Source organism: Diabrotica virgifera, chromosome 5 (genome assembly GCF_917563875.1).
Source record: "Diabrotica virgifera virgifera chromosome 5, PGI_DIABVI_V3a".
NCBI lineage: Eukaryota > Metazoa > Arthropoda > Insecta > Coleoptera > Chrysomelidae > Diabrotica > Diabrotica virgifera.
Genome location: NC_065447.1, coordinates 23293472 through 23311862, shown reverse-complemented (window position 1 = coordinate 23311862; position 18391 = coordinate 23293472). Strand labels below are relative to the sequence as shown.

General features: G+C 33.6%; 1 protein-coding gene across 5 annotated transcripts in view; it reads right to left on the bottom strand.

Moving 5' to 3' along the window:
• LOC114327866 (uncharacterized) overlaps positions 1-9013 on the bottom strand; it is an 88663-nt gene extending 79650 nt beyond the window's left edge. For all 5 annotated transcript variants that reach the window (XR_007698212.1, XM_028276578.2, XM_050651319.1 and 2 more), the window contains exon 1: positions 8881-9013. Coding sequence is in view for 4 of the 5 variants with exons in the window: in XM_028276578.2 (XP_028132379.2) it covers positions 8881-8925 (45 nt within the window). In the remaining variant the exon portion in view is untranslated. The remainder of the gene's footprint in view (positions 1-8880) is intronic.
• Between the last annotated feature and the right edge of the window lie 9378 nt (positions 9014-18391).

Below are 18391 nucleotides of genomic sequence, written 5' to 3'. Positions count from 1 at the left end.
CCAAGAAATACAAAAAAATGTTTTATTTTGCGAAAAATCGATGTTATGTAATTTCTCAAGTTCTTTGTTTATAACAATCTTATCGACATCCGGATCAACTGTTACTCAAAAAATTCGTGTCCTACGGGTCAAAATACATAAAAAAACTTGGGTAAGTCCATCTAAATAAATAAGCCCGTAGTATCCCCTCCTGGACACAGCACTAATTTGTTTATAAGCCAAAGACTTGTTTATAACTTTAAAACATTGCTGAGGCTGCTTAAATAATCCGATTTCAGTTCTATAAAGTGCATTAGATAGGTGGAGTGCTTCTTTATATGTAAAAAAATTGACAAATTTTTGTATATTTTTGAATGTTTTTGTTGTGAAAGATTTTAAAATTTTTTTATTTTTTAAAGTTTAGATTGCAAAATTATTCTGCAAAATCTAGTAAGTCAATTTTAATGAAATTTGGTGGACGGTTTTAGCACATTACATAAATTTTCTAAGCGAATTAGGAAGGTACCAAGTGTAACCTAAATGATGGAAAAACATTGAATAAGGACAGGCTGGTTTTGCCCTCTTATTTTATATTTATTGTTATTTTGCAGCAAGGGTGTTAAATTAAGACATTTTGAACCAATCGTATCTGATAGAAAATTTAATTATCTTTGTTTTATTCCTATACGACTTTGTTCCAAAGTGAATCGTTGAATCGTTTTAAAGTTATAAGCAAAAAAAATAGAAAAAAATCGAAATTTTTTAAAATTTTTAAAAATTTTATTTTTTTTATTAATGTTCCGGGCATATTTGAGAAGGAGCATAAGTCAATTATTATTAACGAAGTTATCACCTAACTTTATCCGCAAAAATCCGAATGCCACCTCTCACATCCACCTAAAAACAGATCCTTCCTGGTCTATTAATGAACTTGAAATATACGATGTTTATCATGTCTTATAACATAACCCAAGATATTCAAGTATACCACTAGTATAGTGAGTTATCTCCACAAATAATCTGTAAACTATGGAATAATATCAACGGAAATTTACATACCGATTGGATTTCTTCTGTCATTAATGCATTTTCTAATTCAAATTCAGGCATTTTTACCCTGGTTTTTGAAAACATTCGAAACGAGCTCGAGTTCGCCATAACGGGTAATTAAGTAGTTTACTGTACTAAACTATTCAACTATAATAAAATCTTTATCAAAATCAATTTCCGGACCTAAAGCGATATTTGATATGGAAATAGTTTATTCAACGTCACGAGATTAAAAAAGATAAAGGCAGTTTTTGTTTTCATTTGGCTCAGAGTTGGAACACCATCTCCATATAGCTATTTCTGCATTTATGCATCCTCAGTGGAGCTATGCAGTTACAACTCTAGACCAAATATCAACAACCCTGCCTATTTAAGGGAAAACATCGCGATGCAATGATTCCACCTTTTTGAGACGCAAAACAGCGACATCTCTCGTAATACGAGGAAGACGAAAAGCCTATTTTCCCTATTATCCATTTTCTATTTTCTATCCGTATCTATTTTTTATTTTTCCTTAAATAGGCAGGGTTGTTAATATTTGGATTAGAGTTGTGACTGCATAGCTTCACTGAGGATGCATAGATGCTGAAATAGCTATATGGAGATGGTGGTCCAACTCTTAACCAAATGAAAACAAAAACAGAAAAAAAAAACAATAGGTTAAATATATTCGATAACTTTATATCAACACAAAATTGATTTTCTAAATCCTGGGTCTATTGACAATAGGATTTTATTACTGATTTCAGTTTTCGAACAAAAATAATTTGTGTAATGTGGTTTGCCTACCAACTTCATTTACAATATACGTGAATACATTTTTATAACTACAATATCCAGTTTATTTTAATTTTAATTGATTAATTATTTTTCACAGTGGAAGTGAGTGTTGTTACATTTCTTAATTTACCAAGCTGTACACCATGGTCTTCAAATATGACAGGTTAAATTTTCCTGTGGAACTGTCACTTTTGTCATGTCATCGTTCAGAAGTCCCCATTCATTTCATCGTCACTTGCCACCATACTGTCATCATGTGAACAAGTCGAATCAGAGCTCAGATGGTACCTACAGCGTATTACATGGAATATTTTAAACATCCATGCCTAAGTTCGCATATTTCTTCAATGTTTCCTTGACGGATTACTTTTAAATGGTTTTTACCCACATATTTTTGTAATAATATATTTTGGTGGTTAGCATGTTACATCACGTGAGTATAACCTACAACTTTTCTTAACCGTATAGTAGTCAAAATTTTAAAATCATTTTATCAGGTTAAATTCATTTTAGGTAAGCACTGATGATGATTGGTCAACCAATCGAAAACTAGTTCTGTGATATAGCCCTTTTTAGGGATTTTAAATATATACCTTTTATAAATGATTTTTTTCGTTTTTGAAGTTATACTTCTTTACGATCGAGAGGGAAATTTTATAAATGCCGGGCGAATGAGCACACAGACAGTATGTAGTTCGTTGCTAATCTTTCAAGATATGTATGTATCAGCGCTGTCAGCGCAAATAAGTCATTAAAAGGATATATTAGTGTTTTTAGTAAATGTATTATTTATTATAATTTTTGTGTCTTTGGATTTGTCTTCCTCGGGAATAAGATAATTTATAATAATAGTAAGTATATTTAAAGTATTTTTGTAGACTTCACTTGGTCTATTAAATTTGTCAGTATGTATGAGAAATCTTGTAACCTGTCAAAGCAAAGGGAAATAGCTCAGTGGTAGAGCGTGTGAACCGGATATCGAGAGGTCCCGGGTTCAAATCCCGGACGATTCATATTGTTTTTTTAATTTTTGGTGTCGTTTTAATAAAAAAAATTTAAAAGTGGTAGGTAAGAAAGTTAGTTTAATATTTAAATAAAATACAAATAACCTGTCAAGGGCGGATCCAGGGAGGGGCCATGGGGGCCATGGCCCCTCCCGAGAATTTAAAAAAATATAAATTTGAATATAATATGTCATTCAAATGTTTGTAGTTTCAAACACAAGATGTACAAAACGTAAATATACATACGACCCCTGGATTAGAATTGACGAAACGCAGTAACGGAAGCTTCAAGAGTGATATAGGATGTTTTGTAAATCAAAATAATAATAATAATTTTACAAAATGCAAATTGTTAGAACGACCTTGGCACCCATCAAAATCGTATCAATTTATACAGGGTGTTTGGTAAAGAATGGGCGATAACTTAACCTCAGCTTCCTGAGGTTAAAATAGCCCGATTTAAGCTAACTTATCTTAGTACAAAGTTTATAATAACCGAGATACAGGGTGTCAAATTTACAATTTTTTTTTAATTTATAATTGAATATTTCCTGACAGGTATGAGATAACAACATCAAAACTTGGTATGTGGGGGTTTTTTGGGCCGAGAAAACTAAATTCCATACCAAAAATTATGTATTGCCCAGAGTGCGCTACATACGCCTTTCAGCACTCTTTTATTACGTTCAATTTTTTTATCCCTCACTCTGTATAATTTTGACATTCAAATTTGTATTCTCTTTTTAGTTTTACTTAAAAAAGGTATACTTCTTTCATCTCCCTAAACTCAACCGTTTTCGAGATAAACGCATTTTAAATCTGCGATACACCGTCATTTTTAGCATAAATTGTAGTTCCACCCGAAAAATAACTTAAAACCATAATAATTGTGCCAGTTCTTAAATTTATGTCATTGCATCGCAAATTCCATTTGAGGAAATTTGCGATACATTTTTGGATAATTTTATGGTTTTAAGTTATTTTTCGGGTGTAACTACAATGATATTATGCTAAAAATGATGGTGTATCGTAGATTTAAAATGAGTTTATCTCGAAAACAGTTGAGTTTAGGGAGATGAAAGAAGTATACCTTCTATAAGTAAAACTAATAGGAGAATAAAAATTTTAATGTCAAAATTATACAGAGTGAGGGATAAAAAAATTGAACGTAATAAATGAGTGCTGAAAGGCGTATGTGGCGCCATCTGGGCAATACATAATTTTTGGTAGGGAATTTAGTTTTATCGACCCAAAAAACCCCCACATACCAAATTTCATGTTGGTATCTCATAGCTGTCAGGATATATTCAATAATAAATAAAAAAAAAGTTTAAATTTGACACTCTGTATCTCGGTTATTGTAAACTTTGTACTAAGGTAAGTTAGCTTAAATCGGCCTATTTTAACCTCAGGAACCTGGGGTTAAGCTATGGCCCATTCTTTACCAAACACCCTGTATATTCTGTACACACAAAGAATAAAAAAATGAGGCGTTACTTGGGTCACCAGCATTTAGAACAAAGAAGTTGGTTGGTACTTTCGCACATCTTTCGTCAAACTCATGGACAAAGACGGAGCTGTACAAACCCATGAAAACATCATACCACAAGGAGTGAGCTCAGGTTGGGCTGGATTTTCTACAAAGTTATCGCAACCCGCAAAAGTCAGTCACTAAAAGACAATCATGCAGAGGTCTAAACAGATACAAGAAAATAGAGAAAGACTACGACCAACAGTAGAGTCTATAATGTTCTTAGGTCGACAAAATATTCCTCTAAGAGACCACTGTGATAATGGCCTTCTGCTTCTGGAAGATATTGCTGGACCTAGCAATGAGGGGAATTGTTAAGGTTTAAAATCGCATCAGGAGATAAGACTCTTAAACAACACCTATTCACGGCATCTTCCCGAACAACATACATTAGTAGCACCAGTTAAAATCAATTTATAACATGTAGTGGTGAAGAAATAATTGAACAAATAATGAATCAGGTTCAAAGTGCAAAGTATTACTCTGCCTTATTTGACGAAACGACCGCCGATCAGTTTTGAATACCTTTATGGCATTCAAAAGTGTGTGAAAAGTGCCATAAAACTCACCCTCAACTCACCCTCAAATTATAACCCTAATTTTTAAAAATTACCCTCAGACCCCCCTTTACCTCCTCCCCAAAAATAGTTCATGGCCCCTCCCGAAAATCGGTTCTGGATCCGCCCTTGTAACCTGTTAAGTATATTTATTTCTTTGAAATTATATAATAGAAGAATAACTTCTTACGTGCATACAAAGTACACACACATTCTTTTTTTTGTATTATATGGTATACAGCCAACTACAGAAAAACTTTTTCCTTCTGGATTCTAAAAATATCGTAGACAGAACACGTCACAAACAAAGAGATTCTGAGAAAGAGAATAAACAAATGTTAATCTTAGATACCATCCAAACAAGAAAATTAGACTATCTCTGACATATTACACGTGCTCCAATTATTGATTATGCAGGGAAAGTGAAAAGAAGCATAGGGAGACGCAGAATATCGTGGCTGCCCAACCTTAGAAAATGGTATGGTTGTACATAAAATAAACTTTTCAAAGCAGACCTCTCTAAAGTCCGAATAGCTATGATGATCGCCGACCTCCGTCGCGGAGATGGCACTTGAAGAAGATAAATATTTAAATGAAAAATGCATCGAAACTTGCTAAGCTTGCTAAGCTTTACTAACTGAATAGTCCGTAAAACTTTTGGCAGCGCAAAAATAGATAGATACCAATCCAGGTTTGCGTTGAAACTTTAAACGCGCCAAGTAATTTGTGCTATTTATGGAATTAAGTTAAGAGAAAGTTAAATGCTCGAATGTATGAAATTTATTGAAATAAAAGGCAGGTATCTAGCACCTATTTAATTAAATCTTGCCCAAGTAAACTTTCACTCCTAGAGCATCATCAGGGGCATTTCCTTAAATCAGGAAGGTATCCTATTAGAATGTGACATTTGCTTGATTGGAGTGATGGCAAATCTAAACAAGTAAAATTTAACACCCACCGCACAAATGACAAAACAATTTAAATAAGTTATAAATGCCGGTACTACATTTGTATATCAGATATTAAGGAACAATAATTTGAACATTGGAGGAACATTGTTTCTCTATGTATGACATATAAATGTAGTACCGGTATTTATAATTTATTTAAAATGTGTGTGTTAAATGTTACTTGTAAATTTGCCATCACTCCAATCAAACAATTGTCACATTCTAATAGGATACCTTCCTAATTTGACGAAATGCTCCTGATGATGCTGTGGGAGCGAAAGTATATTTGGGCAAGATTTAATAAACTAGGTGCTCGATATCAACCTTTTGTTTTAATAAATGTATTGAATTAGCGGTTATAAAACTTGAGTTTATAGTAACAGTATAACATAGAATTAGGGATCAGCAGCATTTTCAATCCAACTGGATTTTTGCAAGATTGGCCTAAATCCAGCTGGGTCTAGCGCGAATCCAGCAAAATCCAAGATTTTAATGTTTTTTTTATCTGTATTCTAAATTCCTAAACCGAAACATGAATTATTTAGTTTTTTGAAAGTGAGACCTTAAAAAACATATTTTATCTATGACGCTACTCTCACCTACTTCTATCTTCTATCTCATAAACAGCAATTTCCTTTTCCAAAGTCTTTAGTAATCTTTAAGAGAACCAGTTTTTTTTGTTATAAAAGTTTTCTCTTTCTCGTTTCAATTCAATCTCAAGTTCTTTTTCCAAATTAAAATGCACGAGCTCCGGATTAGTTGGCCCATTTTCTTCCATTATATCCTCTTGCACTGGTTCCACAATCACTTCTTTATTTATACGACTCAATAAATTTTTCAACTCCTGTCGCATTGCGTTCTTTTTCGGGATGGGGAAATAACCAGGATTGTTGAGTCCTACGTCATAATTTTTTGGATTTTGTAAGTACACTAATTTACAGGGTTATTCACTATATTTTGACCCCCCTGTAAACTGCTTTATTTACAGAATTAGAAAAAAATTTAAAATAAAAAATTATTCTATTTTTAAATTAGGATTTTTTGACATATATATCGTACTCGTGACGTCATCCATTTGGGCGTGATGACGTAATCGACTATTTTTGATGATATTCTTCTTTAGCGGCGAATCGATTGAGGGTAAAACTGTACATGAACCAGGCGCCTGCGCACACTGACAGTATGTAGTTCTGACAGTGTGTAGTTCATTGCTAATCTTTCAAGATAGGTATGTGTGTATCTGTAACCGTGCAAATAAGTCATTAAAAGAATATATTGGTGGTTTTAGGAAATGTATTATTTATTATAATTCTTGTGTTTTTGGATTTGTGTTTCCCTGTAGTAAAATAATAAAATATGTAGGCATAACATTTTTACAGTTTGTCGCCGTGTTGTGTAATTATATCCGAAACTTACGTGTCAATTCAAGTGGCTCGATGGCGTAGTTGGCAGAGCGGTGGGACAGAGAACGGAAGCACACGGAAGGTCGCGGGTTCTAATCCTGGACGATTCATACTTTTTTTTATTTTTCGTTATTTTAATAAAAAAATTTTGAAAGTGGTAGATAAGAAAGTTAGTTTAATTTTTAAATAAAATACAAATAACCTGTTAAGTATATTTACTTCGTTTAAATTACCTATATAATAGAAGAATATCTTCTTACGTGCGTACAAAGTACACACACATTCTTTTTTTAAATGGGATTAGGGGTCGAGTGCTAGCTCATTTGAAAGGTTATTCAATTCCCTATTCAGTAATATAAACAATATCGTGATTAATTATACAGTGTGTCCAAAAATTTTTTTTCGAATTGAATTAATTGACTCAAAAAGAAGAATGTATGTAAGTTATTTAATTTAAAATACATTTTACTGCTGTTAAAAAAACAGAAATAAAAGTTTATTGCACAAATAAACATTGACTTTTGCTTAAATTCAATGTTCAAACTGCCAAGAGGCAGATGGGTGGCAGCTTGAACATTAAATTTAAGTGAAAAGTAATGTTTATTTGTTCAATAAACATTTATTTCGGTTTTCTGACAGCAGTAGAATGTATTTTGTATTAAATAAATTACATACATTCTTATTTTTGTGTCAATTAATTTAATTAAATTTTTTTGGACGCTCTGTATAATAATTAATTATGTTAATGTTTATATTACTGAATAGGGAATTGAATAACTTTTCAAGTGAGCTGGAATTCGACCCCTATTTCCATTTAAAAAAAATAGTCGATTACGTCATCACGCCCAAATGGATGACGTCACTAGTACGATATATATGTCAACAAATCATAAATTAAAAATCGAATAACTTTTGTATTTCAAATTTTTTTCTAATTCTGTAAATAAAGCATTTTACAGGGGGGTCAAAATAGAGTGAATAACCCTCTCTACCTGTAATTTCACAGATGCGCCGTTCCACGATTATGTTGCGTAATGCTTCAGATGGATCCGCAATAAGGCTACAGTTATGATTATCTACTTTGTCTAAGGCAAATTTCATGGTTGTGTCGGCCGTTATCAAAGTGGACTCTCTTCTGCAAAGAGCTTCTACAGCCAGTTTCACTGGCTAAAGAATGGAAATCAACTCATTGATTATTGACCACTAGCCAGCAGAGAATAGTATTGCAGAATCAACGTCTATCAAAGCTTTATCAATACAAACTTTTAGGGTGTAGAAACTTTCCAGCATACCGAGCTACTGCTACCGCTATAGAATAGCAAGTTACCGACTCAAGACTTTGAATAAAGAGGCTAATGGAGACATTAAGTAACTTATTTCGAATTTGACCCTTTTGCGGATCCGCACTGCTGGATGCAGCACGGTTTGCTGGATTCAGCATGTAAAAAAAGCGCTGGATCCAGCTGGATTGCTGGATGCTGGATCCAGCAAGCACTTGAAACCTCTACATAGAATATACAGCAAAAACTGTTTTCATTTTTGGCCAATTTTTGGCTAACTACAGTAAGGTATCTCCACAAACAATCTCTAAACTCTAGAATAACATAAACTGAAAGTTTCACATACCTCTTGGACTTCTTCTGAAGTATTAACTACGTCACCTTCAGACATTTTTTCACTTGTTTTTGAGAAGATTCGAAACGAGTAAACAGTTAGAGTTCGCAAGAACGACTAATTAGTTAGTTACTGTAAAAAATCTTTATCGAAATCAATTTCCGGGCCTACAGTTATTTGATATTTTAATCTAATTTCCTCGATAGCTCAGCGATTTTAGCTAGATACTGGCGGAGTTACCTTGAATTTTACTTTGGCGTGATATTGATATAAAATATGTTATCTTTGATCATAATTTTTACATGCATATTTTAAACATATTTTTACTACTACTTTTTTAAACAGACCCGATTTTTCACCTTTATAATCTACATATTTTTATTTATTTACTATAAATACTTTTTCTCTCTTGCTTCACAACCTCCAAACATTTGTTCTTTAGACGTTATTCATAAGCTTTTATAGAAAACCTAAACAATTTGATCTCGATAATACTATAAATATTTCTAAAAACGTCAGTTCTTTTAATAGAGTCATAAAATGTCTTGATATATTAAGTCATAAAAATCTCGCTGCTTATAAAAATCCCTCGGTCTTCAATATATTCAATGTCTTCAATCCAAAAGAAGTGAATAAATTCAATAAATAATAAAGTAATAATAAAAACCAAGTAAATAAAGAAATGGGCATTTAAACTACAATGAGTGTACATAAACTTGAAACAGGAAGCGAGATAGAAACCGACAAAGAAAATAAACGGAAGAAATTAGAGCAAGAGTGCAGTTTTGAAAGAATAACAAAAACAAAGGGAACACCACAGAAAAATGAAATAGACAAAGATACAAATGCAGTTATGACTAGAAGGATGGAAAAACTTATGGGAAAATATGAAGAAATGATGAACAAAATGTGAGGGAGGAAAACAACGAGCAATAATTATTAATGAGAATGAGGCATGGAAATCAGAACTTGAGAAGAGAAGTAGGGCCACTACAGAAAAGAATCGAATACATAGATAAATGCAGACCGACAGAAATGGAGATAATAGTAGTAATAAGAGACCTGAAGAGTTATAAAAGTACTGGAGATAGCGTAGGGTCAGCAGAAATATTAAAAGTAAGAGGAGATATACTACAGCAAAAGTTAGCTCAACTTATAGAAGAAGGTAGAAAGTTAGCTCAACCTTACAAGAAATGTGATAAAACTGTATGTGCAATTACAGAAGAATCGCACTATTAGAAGTAATATATACGGTATTAACAAAAATAATTTGAAATACAATTATTAAAACCTTACTAAACAGAGATAATAGGAGAATACCAGACTTGACTTGACCAGTTGAAAATGAACTGACTGAGGATATCCAGATTAGTCGTGGGGTGCGCCAAGGGTGTATTTTATCATCATTGTTATTTAATTTATATAGTGAAGCCATCTCAGAATTAGCGTTGGCCGAAGTCAATGAGGGCCTAATAATAAACGGTGAGCCACTTAATAATAGAAGATATGCTGACGATACCGTACTTTTAGCGGGAACACTGGAAGGATTGCAACACCTTTCTCAACAACTAAATATACATTGCAACGATTATGGACTAAAAATAAATTTGAAGAAAACCTAGTTCATGGTATTTACAAAAGCACAAAACATCAGAGTTAGACTAGTACTGGATAATACAGAAATTGAGCAAATATCTTCGTACAAATACCTTGGAGCATGGCACAGAAGATACTGATCAGACAAAAGAAATAAGATGCCGCATTGAAATTGCACGATCCATTTTTAACAGAATGAGGAAACTTTTCTGTAATCGCAATATCAATAAAACGCTCCGGATAAGAATGCTTCGTTGTTACATTTTCTTCACCCTTTTGTATGGGGTTGAGGCATGGACACTAAAACAATCCAACATTAAAAACCTGGAAGCATTCGAAATGTGGTGTTATAGACGTATTCTGAAAATATCTTGGACAGATCGTAAAACAAAAGCACAAGTGCTCGAACAACTAGGAAAACAATGCGAAGTTTTAAATTCCATAAAAATCAGGAAGTTGGAATACTTGGGGCACATCATGAGAGGTGAAAAATACGAACTATTAAGGAATATAATGCAGGGCAAAATTAAAGGCAGAAGAAGCGTAGGAAGACGTAAAATCTCGTGGCTACGCAATCTCCGTGAATGGTCTGGGTGCAGCTCAATTGAACTATTGCGGTGCGTAACCAACAAAATTATAATTGCCAGAATGATTTCCAATCTCCGATAGGAGCGGAACTTTAAGAAGAAGAAGAAGACTTGACTCAGACAGGAAAGAACAAAAATCGATCAAATTTTTATGTTAAAATTTTTACCAAATAATACTTATCAAGAAAATCTATTTAGGCTTGTATTTATGCCTAATGATTTCAAACAATCTTGAGATCTTACGAAACGGATTACACAAAGAAATGAGATGCCTAGGAGTACAAGAAAAACTGATACGATTAGTTGTTAAAATGGCGCTAACTAATACAGTCAGTAAAGTCATGATAGAAGGAAGTTTTTCAAACTAGTTTAACACCAATAGAGCGTTCAGAAAGAAGGAAAAAGCTAGAGATTTGGGAGAGGATAATCTTGAGAATAGTTATTGGTGGTATAGAAGAAGCTAACGGCGAATGGTGCAGAAGAACAAACCAGGAGCTAATGGAGAAATGAGAAATCCAAAATAACACAGAAAATCAGGGAGTAGAGAGTTATATGGTTGAGACATATTTCACGAATTCCACAAAAAAGAAACTTTAAATGCTATATACATATCTGATCTCAATGGGAAACTATCTGATCCACGTTATGTTTCTTTTCGGGCTCCCACATATTTAGACGTTTTATTTCTTAGTTAGTTAATTTATTTATTGTGTAGTCTATTATTTGTCAACTTTGTCGTTTTTTATTTTGATGTAAATTTAGGCATTTGTTTTTATCCAAAAGAAATGTTGTAGCCCTTTAATGTTTACTTCAGATATTCTTAGCTCCTTAGCTTTCTTATGTTAATGCTCCTATAAAATGAATTGTCCCCGTATTCCCATATCGTTAGAATTATTGACATTTTTTGAATTATCAATAGATTTCTGCGGATTTTACCTAAACCCATATTGAAAGCTCCCAAAACTTCCCGAAGACAGCTCCAAAATAAATGGAGTTTCTTATCCCGAATAAAACAAATTTATGAGCCATTCATAAGCTTTTATAGAAAACCTAAATATTTTGATCTCGATATGCTATCAATATTTCTAAGCACGTCAGTTCTTTTAATAGAGTTATAAAATGTCTTGATATATTAAGTCATAAAAATCTCGCTACTTATAAAAGTCCCTCGGTCTTCAATATCGATGTATCGTGATTTATTGAAAGTCTTTTCGATGGTATTATCTCAGCAAAAAGTTTATATAAAAACTTCTGAAATAAAAAGCCGGATTCATTTTTATTTCGCATGAGATATTTTGAATTCTCGGTTTTAAGTCAATAGTTAAAACCGAATTTTATTGACATTTTTGCTCTTTGCCTGGAGGCTTTCACTTTGAGAATTTTACGTTTTTTATTTTCGTTGATTATGCTTTATTATTGGAAGTAAGAATCGCGAAAAAAAAAGATCTGAGTTTGTGTAAACTTTATCAAGAAATATAACACAAAAAAGGGGAATGATATAAAAGCTTCAATGCTGTGTTAATGTACTAGTCGAGGCATTGAAGGATTGAAGTGTCGATTTTTTTGCAGTAAGACGGATTTTAATGCGGGTTGGTGCGTTGGATTCGTGAGAATGTCAGGAAATTTTGTGAACTAATGTAATGAATAAAAATCTCAAATTGCATTTGTGCATAAGAAAAATGCATTTCAAAAATGCATTTCGGTAAATAGTGGGAAAAATTGACTCAATTTTCTTACTCGGGGGTTTTTGGGGTCGCTGAAAACGAATATGAGGTCGGCGAGAGTGTTCAAACTACCTGGTGCCTGCAGCGGGTGTAATAAACGTCTTCCTTTGGAGTATTGTGGTAATTTATCATATAATTGGCTTAAACTCATTACTCGGGAGTTTTTGGTGTCTCTGAAAACGAATATGAGGTCGGCGAGAGTGTGCAAAGTTCCTGGTGCCTGCAGCGGGTGTAATAAACGTCTTCCTCTGGAGTATTGTGGTAATTTATCATGTAATTGACTTAAACTCATTACTCGGGGGGTTTTTGGGGTCGCTGAAAGCGAATATGAGGTCAGCGAGAGTGTGCAAACTACCTGGTGCCTGCAGCGGGTGTAATAAACGTCTTCCTCTAGAGTATTATGGTAATTTATCATATAATTATTTTAAACTCGTTACTCGGGAGTTTTTGGGGTAATCTATTTTCTTCGATGTAACTATAGTGATCGAAAAGGGTGGTATTTTTATTTTACATAAACATAAATTTTTATTATTATAATATATTTATGGTTAAAAAGTTCATTATACAAAATTTATCGTAATTTATCTTTAAAATTCATTTTCTTCATCATTATCATCTTCTTCTTCATTATTGCCTTCCTCTCTCGAGTCCAATGCAATATTTGTGCAATCAGAGCCTGCGCAATCTTTGCAGGCTAAACTACAAACTAACCCATGCTTCCTGTACCCACATAAGTTGCCGCAGTCTGACTTACAACTACAAAATATTAAATTTAAATTGTATGGAGGAACAGGTGGCTGAGCCATTCTAACTGGAATTAATACATTATTTGATAATTCCCATCCCCAATCGGTTGGGTTCATGTTATTATCCTCTCCATGCAGCCAAATTTGTGTTTATAAATATACCCTTTTTAAATGCTGGGTAAATGCATCAACAGATGAAAGAATTTTTTCAATGACAATCTTTTTATTTTTGGCAATAGCCATTAAGTACATTCTGTATCTAGTAACTTTCTCTCAAGGCAAAACAACATCATACACTTGCGCCTTAATTCAAACTGCTTTAAATGATATGATATTAGAATTTACTCGTGGCGATATTTATTTTCAGCGACCCCAAAGACCCCGAGAAACAAGTTTGGGCCAATTATTTAAAAAATTACCATAATAGTCCAGAGGAAGACGTTTATTACACCTGCTGCAGGCACCAGATAGTTTGCACACTCTCGCCGACCTCATATTCATTTTCAGCGACCCCAAGAACCCCCGAGTAATTAGTTTAAGCCAATTATACGATAAATTACCACAACACTCCAGAGGAAGACGTTTATTACACCCGCTGCAGGCACCAAATAGTTTGCACACTCTCGCCGCCGACCTCATATTCATTTTCAGCGACCCCAAAAACCACCGAGTAATAAGTTTAAGCTAATTATATGATAAATTACCACAACACTCCAGAGGAAGACGTTTATTACACCCGCTGCAGGCACCAAATAGTTTGCACACTCTCGCCGACCTCATATTCATTTTCAGCGACCCCAAAAACCACCGAGTAATGAGTTTAAGCCAATTATATGATAAATTACCACAATACTCCAGAGGAAGACTTTTATTATACCCGCTGCAGGCACCAGGTATTTTGCACACTCTCGCCGACCTCATATTCATTTTCAGCGACCCCAAAAACCACCGAGTAATGAGTTTAAGCCAATTATATGATAAATTACCACAATACTCCAGAGGAAGACGTTTTTTACACCCTCTGTAGGTACCAGGTAGTTTGCACACTCTATTCGACCTCATATTCGTTTTCAGCGACCCCAAAAACGCCCGAGTAAGAAAATTGAGTCAATTTTTCTCACTATTTACCGGAATGCATTTTTGAAATGCATTTTTCTTATGCACACATGCAATTTGAGATTTCTTATTCATTACATTAGTTCACAAAACTTTCTGACATTCTCACGAATCCAACGCACCAAACTGCATTAAAATCCGTCTTACTGCGCCAAAAATCGACAGTAAGGCCGATTTTTGTGCTTCAATGCCTCGACTATAATGGATATACAGGGTTGGTAAAACTGTGTGTCGCTTATGAATGCCGTAATATGCCTGACTGTATAAACCATAGATATAATAACTGGTAGATTAGGCAACGTAAGGGCCGCTCTGTGCATCGAGATGTAACTCCAATATTAAGGATTGAGTGGTCTAGCCATATTTGTCCGTCGCATCTGCGGGATCGCGTTAAAAGAGGTAGATAGACCACCGATCGACTGCTTCCTCCTTACGCTTTTTTGCTCAGTATGCCTTGTCTACCCTTAATATGTCTATGGTATGAACGATTGTTTGTAAGCTTTGCGTCCCTTAAACCTGTTAGGGGAGGTATCTACAGGACCGTATTGGTAACGTAGCAAAGACACACACACTTTAAATAAACTAAATATAAAAATTATTAAGATTAAAATACTTAATAAAGAAAAATATATGTGGAGGGATATAACATTCTCACCACCAAAATGCATATTTGCATTTTAGTCATGTATGGTAGAGGGCTGGGCTTCACTAGAAGTCGCCTAATTTCATCTTTCGCAGTTTTTACGGTATAGTGCTGTCGCCAGGGGGGTACAACTGCCTCCGTTATTTAGATGGACTTACCCAAGTTTTTTTTTATGTATTCTGACCCGTAGAACACAAATTTTTTGGCTAACAGTTGACTCGGATCTCGATAAGATTATTATAAACCAACAGCTTGCAGAATTACATAACAGCGATTTTTCGCAAAACAAAATATAGTTTTGTATTTTTCTGATCATTCTAAGCAATAAATGTTCTTCAAAGTTTTTTCGTAGGATGCATAGTTTTCGAGATAAACGCGGTTAAACTTCCAAAAAATCAAAAAACTGCAATTTTGGAACCCGAATAATTTTTTTACCGCATTTGAAAGTTCAAGTCAAATTATATAGCCCAGTCGGGATACCATTTGACCTTGCATTAGGAGCTGCCCCAAATTTTATTTTTCTAATCTTTAGGGGGGTCAATAGTAGTATAAATTTAAAATCTCGACTGAATTTGACCGTTGCGTTAGCCGCCATCTTGATTTTAAACGAGAACCATTTTTGCTCAATATCTCCGCCATTTTCAACTTTTAGACAAAAAATATATAAACTGAAATTATTGAAAATAAGATTTTCTATAATTTCGTTTATTATATTTTTTTTCGGGCGGTCCATATTTTCCGAGTTATGGGGAAAAACAGTGACAATTAAAGCATAATTATTGATTTATTGAATTATCTCGTTTATTATTACTTTTACAACAAATTTTGACCTATAGAAAAATGAAGAGAATTAAATTTTGTATAATTTCCATCTCTTTCATTTTTTTGATTAAATCGATATTTAAGGTAGTACGTATACGGTAAAGGCGCGAGCGTAAGACCCGATTGATTTTAAAGCAATTGTTTTTGTTCAATATCTTCCCCATTTTCAACTTTTCGACAAAAAGTGTAAGGACTAAAATTGTTGCAATTACGATTTACTACAATTTTTCGAAAAAAAAACAGTGGCGGGTCTGAGAGGGGGGGATGGGAAAATTCCCCCCAACGGGGTCCAAAATTAAAAAAAAAATTGTTGAAATATTAAAATATGTTAGCTGACATGAAACTTAATTATCGACAGACAAATTCAACCAATAAAATCCGCTAGTTAATAAAATTAGTGAACTTAATTCATATAAGTTATTATTTATGTCTTTTATGTACTTAGTTTGGTTGGTGTTTCATTGGAAGTTTCAAAAATTGTATAAAATATAATTCTCCTTATTTTTGTTTACGTACAATTATGTCGTAAAGTTAATAATCAATGAGACAATTCAATAATTATGCTTCCCCTCCGCTTCCACTATTTTCCTCCTTAACTCGGAGAATATTGATCACATAAAAAATTGTGGAAAAGAAATTTTAGGAAATTGCATTTCCAACAATTTTAGTTCCTACCGTTTTTGTCGAAAAGTTGAAAATGGCGGAGATATTAAGCAACAACGGTTCTCCTTTAAAATCAATATGGCGGCTAATGCAACCGCGGAATTCAGTCGAGATTTTAAATTTACACTACTATTATCTCCCCTAAAGGATAGAATTATAAAATTTGGGGCAGCTCGGAAAAAAGAGTCAATTCAGTAATTATGCTCCCCCCACCACTTTTTACTATTTTCCCACTTAACTCGGAAAATATCAACCGCATGAAAAAAATTCTTAAAAAGAAATTGTGGGAAATCATATTTGGAACAATTTAAGTTGAAAATGGCGTAGATATTGAACAAAAACAATTGCTACAAAATCAATCAGGTCTTACGTTCGCGCCATTATCGAATACATACTACCTTAAATATTAACTTTAGCAAAAAATGAAAGAAACTAAAATTGTGTAGAATTCAATTCTCTCTATTTTTGCATAGGAACATTTTTGTCGTAAAACTAACAATAAACGAGATAATTCAATAATTATGCTCTATTTATATATAACTCCGCTATAACTCGGAAAATATCGATGGCACGAAAAAATTGTAAAAATAGAAATGATAGAAAATTACATTTTCAACAATTTTGGTTGTTATACTTTTTCTCGAAAAGTTGAAAATGGCGGAGATATTGAGCAAAAACAGTTCTCGTTTAAAATCAAGATGGCGGCTAACGCAACGGCGGAATTCAGTCGAGATTTTAAATGTATGCTACTATTGACCCCCCTAAAGATTAAAAAAATAAAATTTGGGGCAGCTCCTAATGCAAGGTTAGGCCTGTTATTCGTCTAACCCGACTGGAATAATACCGGTTTCGATTATTTGCATTGTTAAAAATTTTTTTTATTGTTAAACAAAGCTATAAAAAATAGTGTTTGAGCTTTTTGACCTATGCCCAATGCATGCGTTTTAATTCATGCTACGTAAAATATGTTCGCAGGCGCTTGCACTGTACTCACTCGTTCGATTTTAAATGAGAGATGTGTTTATAGCTTTGTTTAACAATAAAAAAATTAACTTTTAGCAATTCGAATAATCAAAATCGGTATAATTGAACTCGATCTTTCAAATGCTGCAAGCAGAATTGCTATTTTATTTTTTAATCAAAAGGTATTCGGGTTTAAACATTGCAATTTTTGCTTAAAATGACCCAAAAAATACAAAAAATCGTTTTGTTTTGCGAAAAATCGCTGTTATTTTATTCTGCAAGTTCTTTGTTTATACCAATCTTATCGACATCCGGATCAATTGTTTCCCAAAAATTCGTGTTCTACGGGACAAAATACGTAACAAAAACTTGGGTAAGTCCATCTAAATAGAGGAGGCCATTGTACCCCCTGGCGACAGCACTAGTAGCGACGCAAGCAACAACATCTTTACTGAAAATTTAAGGTTATAATTCTACCCATTTGCCATTGTAACGGAAGCTTGGTCTTATTACGAGTTAATATGAGTGTACCTATAACAGGATTACCGTCATTTTTATTCCAATTTGTGTGTTGATCAAGAGTATGTAAATATTCCCTACTCCACGTTCCCCAAAAGTCTGCAAGTAGTCGTTGTAGTAATTGTCAACGATTTAGTCGTTTTA